This window comes from Centroberyx affinis, unplaced genomic scaffold (assembly GCF_046629955.1).
Source record: "Centroberyx affinis isolate AG114_WGS23_722 - 3 ecotype Tasmania unplaced genomic scaffold, CSIRO-AGI_Caff_v1 ptg000058l_1, whole genome shotgun sequence".
Taxonomy (NCBI): domain Eukaryota; kingdom Metazoa; phylum Chordata; class Actinopteri; order Beryciformes; family Berycidae; genus Centroberyx; species Centroberyx affinis.
In genome coordinates this window covers 544799-561147 of record NW_027278769.1, presented here as the reverse complement: position 1 = coordinate 561147, position 16349 = coordinate 544799, and the positions used below count along the sequence as shown (strand labels likewise).

The window sequence follows — 16349 nt, the reverse complement described above, 5'->3', positions numbered from 1 at the left end:
GTACTATGACACCACCCACCTACATACTTAATGTTTATTATGCTGATAGGTGGGTTTACTCAGAAGAAGAGGTAGGTATAATCAGTAAACCTGCTTCTACACTGATGAAAACAGAGACAACAACAAGACTGTGATCTTATATTCTGCAGTATATCCAGCCACTCAGAAAACACAACATGATCATCATATTCCTCAGCATAACCTTTAACACTATTCTGGTCTCAGGTAATGGCATTAAATGTATTTTAAGATGTAACGTTATTATAATTTAAAAATAAACTCTACTATCTATTTACAGTTTTATTAGCTTACAGACAGTGCTGCTATTTTAGTTGCATGTTCCTAAATGTAAATTCAGGCTCTCTCAGAAACTGAAGTAACACATGCGCAATTTGAGATTCAAAGTCGGGATGGATATTTTCAATTCTGTTCACAGATTATACTCCTAAATTTCTGTCACCGTAACACTCTGACTGTTGCATATTGTCTGTTGTTGTCTGTTGTTCTTTTCCACAGGTTCCTCTCTCAGTGACCAAGTCTACCAGACTCCAGCTGACATGTACAACAAGCCAGGAGAAACAGCCAAACTCAACTGTTCACACAGTATTCAGAACTACAATCAAATCCTCTGGTACAAGCAATCAAAGAACAAACAAATGCAATTGCTGGGATACATGTTAGCAGACAGTAGAAATCCTGAGACTGGAATGTCTGTCAAGATGGACGGCAGTGCAAATAAAGATGAAATCAGCACTTTAACAATTGAGGAACTCAGTCTGGATAGCAGTGCAGTTTACTTCTGTGCTGCTAGTTTCCACAGTGTGACATATCACTGCTCCTCACTACAAAAACCTCCCATCACACATTTTTCCATCTCTGTATTGCAGTTCACAGCCACTTGCACCTGTATCAACCCACTCTAACCAATATTGGCCTTCCCTCTCATTTATTTAGATTATAATGGGAGGTTCCTTCTCTGGAGCAATGCAATACTTAACCCTCCACCCCCCATTATAAACACCAGCCTCAGACATTTAGTGTGTCTGTTGTGGCTGCAGCTCATTTTAACAGGATCACTATGATTACTCAAATTCTCATCACATTCACAGTCTCATCTCTGTGGCTTCAAGGTACAAGAACTAACATGCAATTACTTACAGTGTAAGAGATGAATGTGTTGGTTTTATTCTTGTCTTCTTGGAATATATTAACATGACTACATGTAAATTGATGACATACGTTTTCTGAAAGTTACATTAAGCCTAAAATTTTGACTTTAAAACATATCTTTTGCTTCAGATGATTGGTGAGAATTGAAATTCAGAATATATCAGTAATACAAGAGTTTGAGTTTCATTCCAAAATCAGATATCCACCATTTGAAATGTTTAATGTGACACCAGACAAAATTATTGCTGATCATTAAAATTACATGTTGATGTTCATAACACTGTTTTTCCAGAGGGGATGTAAACTGTTTTGAAATGAAACTTTTCAGTTCTGTATTTTCTCCACACAGGTCACTGCCAGGACGTCACCCAACACCCTGAGATCAGCTGGAGTTTTGTGTCCAAATCTGCAGAGATGAACTGCAGCCACAAGAAAGATGCTTCTCATATACAGATGTACTGGTACAGGCAGCGTCCAGGAGAGGCCATGAGCCTCATCGTCTACACAGCAGTTGGTGGGAAGCTAGACTATGAGGGGGGCACTCAGCACAAATATTCAGCTATCAAAAATGTCTCAGAGAGCGGGGCTCTCACTGTGAAAGATTTGCAGCTGGAGGACAGTGCTGTGTATTTCTGTGCTGTCAGCAAACACAGTGATGTAAGAACTATGTGCAGCTGAACAAAAACAGCTTGCCATTAATTTGGTGAGTATATTAGTTTTGTGGAATCACATCTTTACTTTCATGTTTCCTGTAGGTGGAGTTACAGCTCAACAGATACTCTCCAGCTCAACAGAGGAAGCACTATTCATCATGATATAGCTGGTGTAGATTTGAGAGGAGGGCTTTGATAAAGTGTCTACAGTTTACTGTTATTTTATCCAAGGGATTACAGCTGCTAAGTGTTGTGTGTAAGATCATAAAGGAGTCAACATGTCCACATTTTTCTTTTTCTCTTGGCTCATTGGTAATTACTTGACTTACCAGAAAGGAATATGCTGTGTGCAGAATTTGCTCTATGCAGTTTATTTATTTTCTCTCTTTCTAGGGTTTTCTCTGGGTTTTGAGGTCCATCAGACTCCTTCAGCTCTCCTCAGAAACACTGGAGAGAAAGTACAGCTGGTCTGCACTCATGGGAAAACTGACTACAGTGTGATGCTATGGTACCAGCAGTCACCTGGAGAGACAGCTATGAAACTCATTGGACATGTGAACGTCAAAAATCCCAAAATGGAAGAGCTGTACAAACAGCATTTTAATATCACTGGAGATTTGAGTGGGGAAACAGCGATGAATGGCTCTCTGTTTATAGTCGACCTAAAGGCACCTGAGCACACTGCAGTGTACTACTGTGCAGCTAGCTATGCACGATGACTGCAGATCCCCTCTCCTCTATACAAAAACTCTACACTAACCTATATCAACAATGGTTTTGAATCAGATCTTGAACAGGCTCCTCCCAGGCAGCTGCGCTTGAGGTCCCAATTTGATCTGATGCCATCATCATTTCTATCTGATGTACAGTAATGGTGTTTCTTCTTCACTTCCCTTTCCTCCTCAAACCTCAGCAGCTCAGTGAGGCTCCAGTTGATTCCCCATCACTAACGGTGACAGTCAGTTTGATCCGATGTCAGATCCCATCAACACACTTCCACAAAAGACTGTCATATCTAGCTGACATCTCATCTAAGGGTTTTAACTCAGTGTTTAGTGTTGATCTGTAGGCTAGAGGAAGTCAAAATGATCCGATTTCTCTTTTTCTGCTGCCTGACAGGTAATGACTTGGTTGTGTTGAAAATGTATTTAGAATGAGGTTAGGTGTTTATTTTCATTGTTCATCCATCACAATGTAAGTAAATGTCTGTGTTTCCCTCTCTGTCTAGTTGTTTGTCGGGGTCTTGAGGTCCATCAGTCTCCCTCTTCACTCATCAGAAAGCCTGGTGACAACGTGCAGCTGGTCTGCACACATGGAAAAACTGACTACACAGTGATGCTGTGGTACCAGCAGTCACCAGGAGAGACAGCTATGAAACTCATTGGATTTGTGGATTATAACACAATAAATCATGAAGAGTTATATAAAAAGCATTTCAATATCACTGGGGATATGAGTGGGAATAGTGCAAAGAACGGCTCTCTGTTTATAGTCGACCTGAAAGCACCTGAACACAGCGCAGTGTATTACTGTGCAGCTCGCTACGCACGTTGAGGCAGATCTCCTCTGAACTTTACAAAAACTAAACATCATCCTTTATCAGCTGTGGTTTTGAATAAAGCCTTGAATAGACCGCTCCCAGACAGCTGCATTTCAGATCCCTGTTTCATTTAATAATATCTTCTTCCACAGCCAGCTTGTGTCATGTGATTTCTACATCACTTCCTCTTCCTCTTCCTCCTTCAACTCCAGGTTGTTGAGTAACTAAAGCATCAGTTGAGTTTTTCATGTTCAGCCCAGTCAATCAGCAAAGCTAGTCTTCTCATCATCATCATCATCATCATCATCATCATCCAAAAGAGCGAGTCGTATCCTGTTTAATATCCCAATGAAGAGTTAAATCTTAACGGACAAAGCGTCAAAATGATTCTATTTCTCCTCTTCTTTCACCTTATAGGTAATGAGATTATTGTGTGGATCATGAAGTCTTGCTGTGTATGTGTGCACTTTAGGTGTTACTTTACTTTGTTTCCTTGTTCATCAGCATGGAAGCAGTTAAATCTGTATTTTCCTCTGTTTCTAGGTGTTTCTCTGGGTCTTGAGGTCCATCAGTCTCCCTCTGGACTCATCAGAAACCCTGGTGACAACGTGCAGCTTGTCTGCACCCATGGGAGAAGTGACTATAGAGTGATGCTGTGGTACCAGCGATTACCTGGAGACAAGGCTCTGAAACTTGTTGGGTTTGGATATGTTCAAAGTTCATAGTTCAAAGACGACAATATGGAAGAGCCATATAAAAAAACATTTCAAATTAGCTGGGGATTTGAGTGGAGGTGGGACAAAAAATGTCTCTCTTTCTATAATCGACCTAAAGCACCTGAACACACCACAACCTACTTCTGTGCTGCAAGTGAAGCACAGTATATCAGACGCCCATCTGCTCTTCACAAAAACCTCTTCCCTTCCCTAATATGAGTGTGGCTTGACGAGTAAATTATCTCCCTCCCAAGCACAAGACATTTGGGGGTTTGACTTTGACTTGTTGCCAACTTATCATGTGATGCTTTTCACTCCACATCACTTCCCTTTCCTGCCTGAGGTGCATCAACATCAACAGTTTGTCTCTAACTGATTCTTCACACTCAACAGTGATGAAACTCAACATGAACAGAGAACTCATCATAATTATCATCCCACTTTTCTGGATCAAAGGTACATAAAGTCATTTATTTTTGCTCAACCTGAACCTTGAATCCTGTATGTGATTTGATAATGTGGCTTCATATAAAATATTTAATGAATAATAATTTTGTTTTAGTGTCCAACTGAATGCCATTATTCTCTGTTCTCCTCTCTACAGGAGTGTCACTCAATAAAGATAAAGATGTTCATCAGACTCCAGCTGACCTGCTGGGGAACCTGAATGGTGAAGTCAACCTGACCTGCAAACACAGCATCAGTAGCTACGACACTATTCTCTGGTATCAGCGCTCAGAGGGAGACTCTTCTCTAAAGCTGATCGGATATACAAGAGTTACAAGCATTCAAAGTGTTGAAGAGCCGTATGAAAGTCACTTCAATGTGAGTGGAAACGTGCGAGCGAGGCTTCCCTTCACATTCTCAAACTGAGGCGTCCTGCAGACAGCGGCCAGTATTTCTGTGCAGCTTCATATGCACAGTGATAGAAAAGTCTCATATTCCTCTACAAAAACCTTTATCTGATCCTGCACACCTGGATCAAACCACATGAACAGTCTGTTTTCTAGAGTCAACGCACCAGTGGGAGGAGGATGAGAGAAAATGACAGGAAGACAGGCAGGAAGACGGGGAGACAGGCAGACAGACTGAGGGGCAGAGAGACAGATAGTTGTCCACCATCTGAATGACAGACAGTTTCTCCATGTCAACACATGCTCTGATCTCTCTTCATCACTTCCTTCCCCTCCTTCAGATCCAGACAGCACAGCAGAGACTCCAGCTGGTTCTTCACATTCAGCAGCGCAGCCAGACAACATGATCCCTCCTCGTCTCTTCATATTCATCATCACTTTGTTCTGGATTAAAGGTATCATACATTAGTAAATGCATTTCTTCTTTTAGCTTGACTATACTCTGTGTCCATAATGAATAACCAAATAGAATTAATGCTGTTTCACCTATTCTGGACTGCCTTGGATCTTGTTTTCCTCATGGCTTTATTCCAGTGTAATAACCTGTGTGGTAATCTATTGTAAGTACACAATGATAACTTACCATTGTGTACTTGCAAAAGATTACCACATATTAATACACAGACTAATACACTGGAAAAATAAATTGTAAAGTGCTAAACACTCTTTCTTTCTCTGCAGGAGTTACACTCAGTAAAGAGAAACAAGTGCTTCAGACTCCCCCTGAACTGCTGAGGAAACTGAATGATGAAGTCAAACTGACCTTCACACACAGCATCACAAGCTATGACACTATTCTCTGGTATCAGCGCTCAGCAGGAGACTCTTCCCTAAAGCTGATTGCTTATATGTCTTACAAAACTCCATATGTTGAGTCACCATTTAAAAGCCACTTCAACGTGAGTGGAGACGGTGAGAAAAAGGCTTTTCTTCACCTCCTGAAACTGAGACATCCTGAAGACAGCGGAGAATATTTTGGTGCAGCAAGTATGCACAGTAATACAGACAGCTGCTCTCTCATACAAAAACTTCCATAACCATCCAGCAGATATCAGCATGAAACCACTGACACTACTTCGCGTGAATTTAATTTGATTCTATTACATGATGATTCAAGGTGATGATTTTGTTTTAAGCCAAATTCTTGTTTTCCTTTTTTTTTGTTTTGCCCCACTAGAGTTTTCTTCTTTTTGACTGCACTTTGTTTTTCCTTGTGTGAGCTACAGTGAACCAAACTAAATTAAATCAACTAGGCTAAAATGTGGCAACGTTAATGCAAACTTTAAAGTAATAATCCACAACTTTCTTTTATCATCAAACATACATTCCCTCAGCTGTGTCATATAGTACTGCAGTATAACCAACTGTATATGTAGCTGTATCAAACTTTGAACAGCAGAGAGCAGTGATGCCACACTGACAGGAGGATAGCTGTAAGCTCCTCCTTCCTCTCGGTTTGACACTAGTGCATTCTTTTCAATGCATTTTTGTGAATGTATTATTCCACTCAACTCATCCATCTCACTGCTGTTGCTCACAGGACAAGGCACTGTGTTTCTGTGTCACTCCTAGTTAAGACTTAAGCCATTAGAGAGAACATTGTCTACAGGAGGAATGTGCTTTTCTACCTGCTCTACACAGTAATAAAGATGTTCAAAATCTTTGTCACTTTTGTTTTTCTCTCCATTTACTCACAGGTAAGAATCATAATGTGTTGCCTGTCATTTATTATGACACTGACAGGACTATCTGTTTAACATTAGCGTTTCTTTATGTCCTGTAGAGGTTGTGTTATCGTCCCTGCTCATCCAACAGACACCTGAAAATCTTTTGAGGAAGCCTGAAGAAGAAGAAGCCAGTCTTGGTTGTTATCACGGAGACAACAACTATCCCTACATGCTTTGGTACCAGCACAAGTCAGCAGCAGGAGGCCAGAGGACCATGGATCTGATCGGAATGCTTCATTATGAAAAGCCAAACCTGGAGAAGAGTTTTGAAACACGTTTCAACATAACAGGCCATTCCAAGGGCAAAGCCCATCTTGTCATCTCCAACATAAACCCGACAGACAGTGCAGAGTACTTCTGTGCAGCGAGTCGCACAGTGTTTCAACTTCTTTGGCTCCCGCTCAAAAAGCTGCTGCTGGCCTACAGTGTCACACACACACACCTGCATTAAACCCAGAGCTGCTTGATAAAGAGGAACGTGACATTTGTTATTCAGTCTTTTGCAGCGGATCTCAACCATGAGCCAGTGAAGCCTAAGAGTCCAGCCAAACCCTACAGCAGCAGATTTCACTGATTTTCACACCTTCAACCAGAGAGAGGAAACTAACTATATAAATAAAGATTGATTGGATGATTGAATACTTGTTTGATTGATTTATCCATTCTTTCATTAATTTATTCCCTCATTCATGTTCTTCTTCCTTTTTTTTTTACACACAATGGCAAACCACTCATGCTCATATATGGAACCTCTATTCCTAAAACATCAACACTGAGCTGAACACAGATTCAGACTGCATGGAGATCTATTAAGCCAGGAGATCAACAATCTCAGCAGAGAGAACAGTGGAGAATATTTGCCGACACGATGCAAACAACCTGTCTCCTTATACAATGTTATGAATGGGACACAACTACAATCAGAACTACAAAAGCTCCCAATGCTAGTAACGCCAGTTGACTTTCTTCTCCATGTATTCTCTTTGGTCTTGTTGTCGCTGCTGAGATTCTGATGTCATTTCCTCTCCACTTGTGTCAACTGAGGACTCGCTGCATTTTTACTTCAAATCCTTTTCCCTTCCCCAAGTCAAAATGATGCCAGGCCTCGTCACCTTCACTTTCTCTATGTTCTGGACTGCAGGTACAGTTAATATCTACATTTGTAATCATATTACACACACAGTTTTTTATGCACGCATAGTGTTTTATCTTCATTTATGTCCTTTGTTGCTCTGAAAGGCGCTTTTGGTCAGCAGCATTTTAAATAAACCTGCCTTGACTTTATAGAGTGATAAGACATTTCTTTACAGTATATTATGATGTTGGTAAAAGCTCTTGTGTTTTCTGTGTTTCAGGTGTGGGTCAGTCGGTGCTGATCACTCAGTGGCCGAGCTTCATCTCCAGTTTGCCCAGTGGTTCAGCAGAAATGCACTGCTACCAGAATAACACTGACTATGACTATTTGTACTGGTACAGACAGCTGAAAGGAAAAGGGCCTCAATTAATAGCATCTATTATAGCTGGAAGAGAGAGTTTTGAAAAATAATTTGAATCTGGTTTTAAGGCGGTGAGATCGGAGAAGAAGCACTGGTATCTATCAATAGCCAGTGTTCAGAATAAAGACGAGGCCGTCTATCTGTGTGCTGCCAGTCTACACAGTAGTGTGGCAACGTTCAAGTCTGTGACAAAATCCTACAGCGGGGGGGGGGGTCGTTACTGTTCTGACACCTGACTCACATGGCCTTCCACATCAAATGATCCAATGATGGAATGAACTCAACCACACTGTTGAGCAGATGATAACTTTGTCTCACACTGCACATGTTGTTTTGCTGAACTTAATGGAAGAGAGGAAGAAAGAAGGAAATAAAGGATAGCAAGAAAGGAAGCAGGGGGAAAGAAACATTATTTATTATTATTTCACTTACTGGAAATGCTGTTCTCATAACTTTCCTTAACTTCTATTGCTTTATGTTTTGAAAACTCTTTGAAATCCAGTTGAGAAAATACTCAAGTCGCCCTCACATGCAAAAACATAAAGGATCATGTAAATAATTCTGCAGAAATTGTGAACTATTAAATATCATAAACAATGCAAACTACAGCAGGTGTGTCAAAGATTATATTCGTCCAATAGGTGGAGGCACAGCACATGGTATTCAGCTTTCACCCCCCACCCACACAGACACTCCCTTATTCTCTCACAGCAGCACTACATCACTATATCTGGCTCACAGCAGCACTTGACAATGTCTTTATCCATGTACGCATTTGGTTTTCTCTTGATCTGGTTTCCATGTAAGATCTCCAATTCTACCGTGATTTACTTTGAAATCAGTTCCAAGCATTTGTTCATTATGTTAAAACGTAAATACCGTCTCCTCCGTCCGTTCTGCATCAGCAACAATTTCATCTAAATCTGCTCTCTCCACAGGTCAGGTGAGGAGTGTCACGTTTCAGCCGACTCGTCCCCAGACAGTGGAGGAAAGCACTGAGGTGAAGATCAGCTGCAGCCATGATGACAGTACCCTTGTGTCAATGCTCTGGTACCAGCAAAGAGAGAGCGGGCTGATGAGCTTAATAGGATATGCTGTTGGTAGTAACCCCAACTATGAGAAGCAGTTCACAGATCGATTTGAGATTACACAAGAAGACACAGTGAGAGGAGCTCTGATCATTCGCAGAGCAAACCTGTCAGACTCGGCTGTGTATTTCTGCGCTGCCAGTACACAGTGATGTGGTTTAATGCCACTCCCTCACTAAAAACCCTGATCTGTTTTTTTTCTCCTGTAACAAATGACTTGTGAGCATATGCATCTTTAAACAGGGGAGGAAAGAGGCAGCGTCTCTCTTCACACAGATTCTCATTGGAGGAAGCTGTTTCTCCTGCAGCAGTACAAACGTGGAGGATGTTTCCAGCTGTGATTGGATTTCTTCTCAGCTTGCTTCCATGTAATGTTTCCTCAAGATTACTGTCTAAAATGAAATTAGCTGCAAATATAATATCTTAATTATGTTGTGGATGTTATACAGTAATTATATGAGTGTTATTGCTCCATGTATCAACAACTACTTGAATCTTTCTTTTTCCACAGATCAAGTCAACAGTGTGACATTTCAGCCGTCTCAGCCCAAAATAGTCAATGAAACAGCCAGGGTCGAAATTAAATGCACTCATGATGATAACAATCTTGATGTAATGCTCTGGTACCAGCAAAGAGAGAGTGGGCTGGTAAGCTTAATAGGATATAACTACATTGGTAGTGACCCCAACCATGAGAAGCAGTTCGCAGGTGGATTTGAGATTAAAAGAGAAGACACATTGAGAGGAGCTCTGATCATTCACAGTGTGAACTCATCAGACTCGGCTGTGTATTTCTGCGCTGCCAGTACACAGTGATGTGGTTTAATGCCACTCCCTCACTAAAAACCCTGTTCTCTTCTTCTGTTGTTTTCAACTTCTAGATCCTGAGAGACACTCTGGTGGATTTTGCACTACTGCAATTTGAAATATTGCCCAGACATTTACAACACAGAATAACAGCTTCAGTGCAACTGTGATTGTAAATACAACAGATAGAAAATGCAACAATTGTCTACATATGAAATACATTCAAGTTCACTAAATTACATACATATGTATAAATTCAAGTTATAGGACATTATACATACTTTATCTATGGAAGAGCATAGTGTAATGGAAGTGGAAGATAAAGCTGTACTAGGAAAGATTTTTATGTAAAAATACACCATCTTATCAGACTAAATCACAGAGTCGGGCTGCAATAGAGAAGAGAAATATGAACCAGAAAAAACTTTATTTTCTTAACAAGAGAGGAACAAGATCAGGTGCAGGCAGAGGAAGAAGGAAGGGAAGAGGCGGTGTGATTTAGTCATTTGTCATTTGACTTCTAATGAGTGTCAGCAGTAGAGCGATGTGTGGATGCTGAGCTTGTGAAGCTGATTTCATTACACATTGTGATTATAAAGGAGATATGGTGACAAATTAAACTCCTGTCTGTCTTTACACTGAACAGGACTTGAGTGAAGTGTTTCCAGGATGCCTCCAGCTTTACACACACTTGGAATTCTTCTGCTCTTGCTCACAGGTAAACCTTATTAACTTTTATCAGGATTTTTCTCTGAATATTGGATCCTGTTGTCTCTGTACCATGTGTAACAAGGTAGCATTAATTTCACCAAGACAGATTCCTGCACATTTACTTGGTGAAGAAAGTGATTCTAATGCTGATTTAGAGACAATTTGCACTGCAGTATGTTTTCAATTCAAACACTTTATCTCAATCATCACCTGAATCTACTTTCTTCACAGGAAAAGTGGAAAATGTTTCCTTTCAGCAGTCTTCATCCCAGCTTGTCAATGAAGGGACTGTGAAGCTCAAGATTAACTGCAGTCATGATGACAGCAGATTTACAATAATGTACTGGTACCAACACAAACAGAGCAGTCAGTCTATGAGCCTCATTGGGTTTGCATATGTTAGTGGCCCCCCCACCTATGAGGGTCAGCTTGAAGATCAATTTGAGATTACAAGAGAAGACACAGTGAGAGGAGCGCTGATCATTCGCAGAGCAAACCTGTCAGACTCGGCTGTGTATTTCTGTGCTGCCAGCACACAGTGATGTGGTTTAATACCACTGCTTCACTAAAAACCTGATAACAGCTACTGCATTAACACTGATGGCAGCTGCTGCTCAGCTGCTGTTTTATAGATAATTAAAGAGCTTATGGAAACTGATATTGGCCAATATCCAATTTATTTTACGAATACTGGCCAATCAGTGTCTACTTCCAATATGATGGAGGTTCCTCTCTGACCACAGCTACATAAAAACAAATTAAAAAAAATATCTGTAAAATCTGCAAGAAAAATGATAAAGAAAATCACATTTACTATGAAAGAATGCTTTTGCAAATTGTCACAACCACCAACCAGAACAAACATACCATTTACTTACCATTTACCATTAAAAACAAAGAGTCATTTCCCCTCTCTGCCATTCATCTCAAGTGTCATGCAAAAAAATACATATTGTATATCAAATGCAACTGACTGATAACTGATCCCAATTCCCTCTCCTCATCTGTACTTTTCCAAAGGAAGGAGAGAAAAATGAGTCTTTGTGTCTGAAGATCTGGAGTTAGACTTGGATGGGTCATGTGCCTCACAGGCATGAAAACAGAAAGTTTTACCTTTCAACAGCAGCTGCTGCAGGGATCATGTGACCTCATGTTTCCTTTGTGCTGAATACAGTGATATGTGGCTTGGCATCATTCAGCTGGAGGAAGGCTTATCACTAACATGCTTGTCACAGTCCTATATCTGTCATTTCTTTTACACTCAGGTGGGTTCTGTTCATTCATTCATGGACGGATGTACTAGCTAACCAATGCTTAACTGGTCAAATTCCTTTCACATTTACACATCACCTATTTGTGTGATTTTACAGTTGTGTACATAGAAGTGGGACAGTATGAAACGTTCTCCTCCTACATGTGCTGCAGGTCTCACTGCTGGCCCAGTAGTTCTTCAGTCTGGAGGCCAAACGTCCCTCCCAGGAGTCACAGTGAGCTTGGAGTGCAGCATGGCTGCAGGGTTCAGCATGTCCGGCTACACTATGCTCTGGTACCGACAAACCCTCTATGGGGCGCCGCTGGAGTTCCTCACAAAAGAGTACGAGGAACCTGCGGGTCGCTTCCGCTCGTCTCTCGATACGTCGAACAACAACTTCTCCCTGGAAATTTCTAAGCTGCTCCTGAACGACAGCGGCACCTACTACTGTGCTGCCAGTCACAATGATGCACACAGGCCAGACAGTCATACAAATAGCAAGTGTGTAGGCCGGTCTGTCACAGATGGCACACAGGCAGGAAGAAGCTGTGGCTCACTTGGTTTTGAAACTAAACCGTTTGGATTTAACTGTCAGAGCACAGTTGCCACAGTGGAACAGTATGCTGATGAGGAAACAGATTAATTGTAGTCAAAACCCCACAGTTTCTGCTTTATGTAGAGTTAGACGGATATATCGGGCCGATACTGGGCTTCTAATAAATATTGGATACTGGTCAGTGATGTCGTCTATCTTAAATATGATGGAGGTTCCTTACTAATAATAACTGCAAAAAAAGTTGAAACCTCCAATGAATGATTTTTTTTTAACTGCACATTTTAATGATTCATTTAACTGTCAAATTGGCGAAAATCAAAGATTTTTAATATCGGCACGAACGATCAGCTATCGGCAACTTCAATTAAAAAATACCAGTATTGGCATTAGTGCATGTGTTCAGAAATCCCTTAGGTTAAGAGCCTTCTTGGCATAATCCAATGAAATGCATAAACCCAGTGATTTTGAGCACCTCCAGTTGCTCCAGTTGGTAGAAGACTGTTGTTGTACTGGAAAACTCCCAGCTGTGTCACTATATGAATGTGGGCGGAGCTGAAAAAGAGCATGAGTGTTCAGAAAAACTCTTCCCTAGTAAAGGTTGAAAAAGAAAGGAGAGGGAGAATCAAATCTAATTTGACATGTTTTGAATGCAGCAGCCTACAGACTCCTACCAACCACTAGCTGACAGCCTGACAGAAGACAGGAAAGTTAGAAGGAAAATTGTGGATGGCTCAGATATTTCAATCTCAACTTCATGATCACTGTGAATATGAAGCTCTTCTCAGTTGTAGCACTTCTCTTCCTTGTCAGCAGTAAGAACCGTGAAATTCAGTCGAAAGAAAGATCTCTGTTTTTTACTTTACTGATTTGCTTCTTGATTTCTTTATAGTCAAGTTCTCACTTTTCTTTTTGTCTTCTACTTTCCAGATTTCTCCTGCAGTGTGAAAATTCACCAGCCTCTATTTGTAATCAGCCATGAAGGAGACACGTCTGTAACTCTGCAGTGTGAACAAGACGATGATCAGTATTCCTACATGTATTGGTATAGACAAAGAAGCCATAAGAAAATACAGCTGGTAACATATTCTCTTGGTAAAGATGCGTGGAACACCGAAGCTCCTTTCAACAAATCCAAGCACACCATGTCCCGGCCTGCGGTGCTTCACTCCTCTCTGAAGATACACGGTGTTGAGGCTGGAGACTCGGCCGTGTATTACTGTGCCTCTGCTGGAGCACAATGGCTCAGACGCCTCAGCAGCTAAACAACAACCACAACACCAACCAGCAGCAGGAAGACAAGACAGGAGGAGGGAAGAGGGGTGAAGCAGGGCGCCGGTTAACATCTGAACTATCCTCCATCTCTGCTTTTAGCTCTCTGGTTTCAACTCTAGGAGAGAGTTGTTCATGTTCAGAAACATCACTTGAGCTCCTTGACCACAGAAATAGCAATGAACTCTTACAATGAGTGATGTTCGATCTGATATGAGCAATTTTCTTTGGAAAAACAGCCACTTGGTGGCACTGAGGAATAGTAATAAACAGAAGAGGACAAATAGCAGCAAAATAATAACATCAAAACCTACTTTGTTAGCTAGCTAGCTTGCTTACTGGAGTAGCCTATGACATGACAGCAAAAAACGTCAATGTGACATTTTGCTTTCTTTCTGTTCTCGTCTTCTATTTTCCTTCTTTCATTATCTATCTTCAGCTGATAAGTTCTTTGGCACATAGTCTGGTATTCTCTGAAAAAAAGGTTCACACACACAACAAACTTCTTGAAGAGTTTGGATGCACAACAATCCACCAAAAGTGTCTCTAAAATGATTCACATCAACAACTTTATTTTAACACTAGAAAGTCGAGTCACAGCTGTTGAATTTTAGAAATGAAATATCACACCTTTCAAAATGTCTTTCCATGCCCTTAACTTGACCCACTTTCTAATGTTGTTAAATGTTGTTGTATTTACACCCTTTAGACCTCCAAAATCCATTGTCCTTTCTAGTGTTAAAATAGAGGTAGTTAACTTATGTTATTTGTTGACAAACTGATGACACTTTTAGAGACTGGATTCTCTATATCTTAGATATATTGAATGATGGACTTAATCACTTCAGAAATTAACTGTTTGAAAACCCTGTTCTTTTTGCTGTAGGGCGAAATTTCACTGTAAGTGTCGAAGAAATTGGGCAAAAGTCAGTAAAGAGCATGGTGAACATCCACTAATTCAGAGAGGAACAAAAACTGCTTCTCAGTCAATTCAGTGATGTTTGTGCAGCAGCAGAAAGCTGATCAGTTTAGATAAGTGCACAGGTGCTAACATGGTAAAGACTGTCTGTCCCATACAGTATTATCACCCTGTACACACCTCTGTGTCACTCTGCTCTTAGTCTTTTCTTGTGCTTGGATACTATAATTATGTGAGGAGTTTGCCCAGATGAAAGGAAAAATGTAAGGGATTATCATACACTGACCTCTACAGGACACATGTGGGATTACACATTAAAAAAAAAAAAAATTAAATTAAATTAAAAATTAAAAAAAAAACATGATCCAGAATGCGTTTTCAATACAAGACTAATATGTCAGTGGTGAGGCAGTCATATTATGAAAATATAAATAGAGTTGTACAGGAACAAAGTGGTCAGGATATGGTGCCATTTACATATAAATTAATTACCTCTGCAGGGTAAATGTAGGGTAACAAAACACAACAGTGATAGTAATGCCTAATCACAATGCCTAGTATTTTAATATAAAACTAATGCTTCAAATGAAACACAGTGAAATAATGAAGCTTCATCATGCAGTAGTTCCATTAAGCAGCATAAAATAAAATACATAAAATATTGCAGTTTAAATATAAGGACATTGGTGTTACTGTCAAAACAGTTAGTACAAAATATTTTTATTATAATAAAAAATAAAAAAAATCGAATTTCACAAAAGTAAGGCCTGATGCTTCAAAGGAAAGACAGTAATATGTTGTTATAGTGAAACTTAATGGAATAGTTCCCTACAGAGAATAACACAGAATAAAACACAGTTTAGATATAAGCAGGTTGTGGTAGAAACACAAACAAAGTTGAATCTGCTAAAGAAAAGTTTGGTGCAACCTACATGTGATGAAGTTAGAAGAAGATATTTTGTACAAGGACATTACTGCCTAATGCCTTTAGCAACTGATAATGTAATAACTGACAGATAATGAAATAACTTGGCAAAAATTAAATAAAATACCCCTTTACATGTGTCACAAATGTAATAAAATCTGTTTATGTAAGAATTCCAAGACAATGTAATAACATCACATTATTACATTAACCTGACATTATGACTTCATAAGGGGTGTAGCACATTTTTACCTGATAAGTGTAATAATAGTATTGTTATTATTATTGTTATTATTATTCCATTCTTCTTATTCTTGTGAGTTATCACATCATTAGTGAATGTTATTACATCACCAGTTAAAAATACGCTACACCTCTTATGATGTCATAATGGCTGGTTAATGTAATAGTGCGATGTGGAATTTATTACATGAATAGTTTTAATTACATTTTTGACCATGTAGAGGGACATTTTATGCAGTGACCTTTGAATGACTGTTGTTGCTCCAAATGAGAAAAAAATGTATCAATTTTGCAGGGTCGTACACAGAATCAATCACATCTTTCAGTGTGTGTTTGTGTCTGTGTCTCATCTGTAGTTCACTG

General features: G+C 39.9%; 1 protein-coding gene across 1 annotated transcript in view; it reads left to right on the top strand.

Annotated features, from left to right (window-relative positions):
* LOC139644274 (M1-specific T cell receptor beta chain-like) overlaps nt 1-16349 on the top strand; it is a 40476-nt gene that overhangs the window by 18006 nt on the left and 6121 nt on the right. Inside the window, exon 3 of the mRNA XM_071519681.1 lies at nt 5954-5971. Within this exon, the coding sequence (XP_071375782.1) occupies nt 5954-5971 (18 nt within the window). The remainder of the gene's footprint in view (nt 1-5953; nt 5972-16349) is intronic.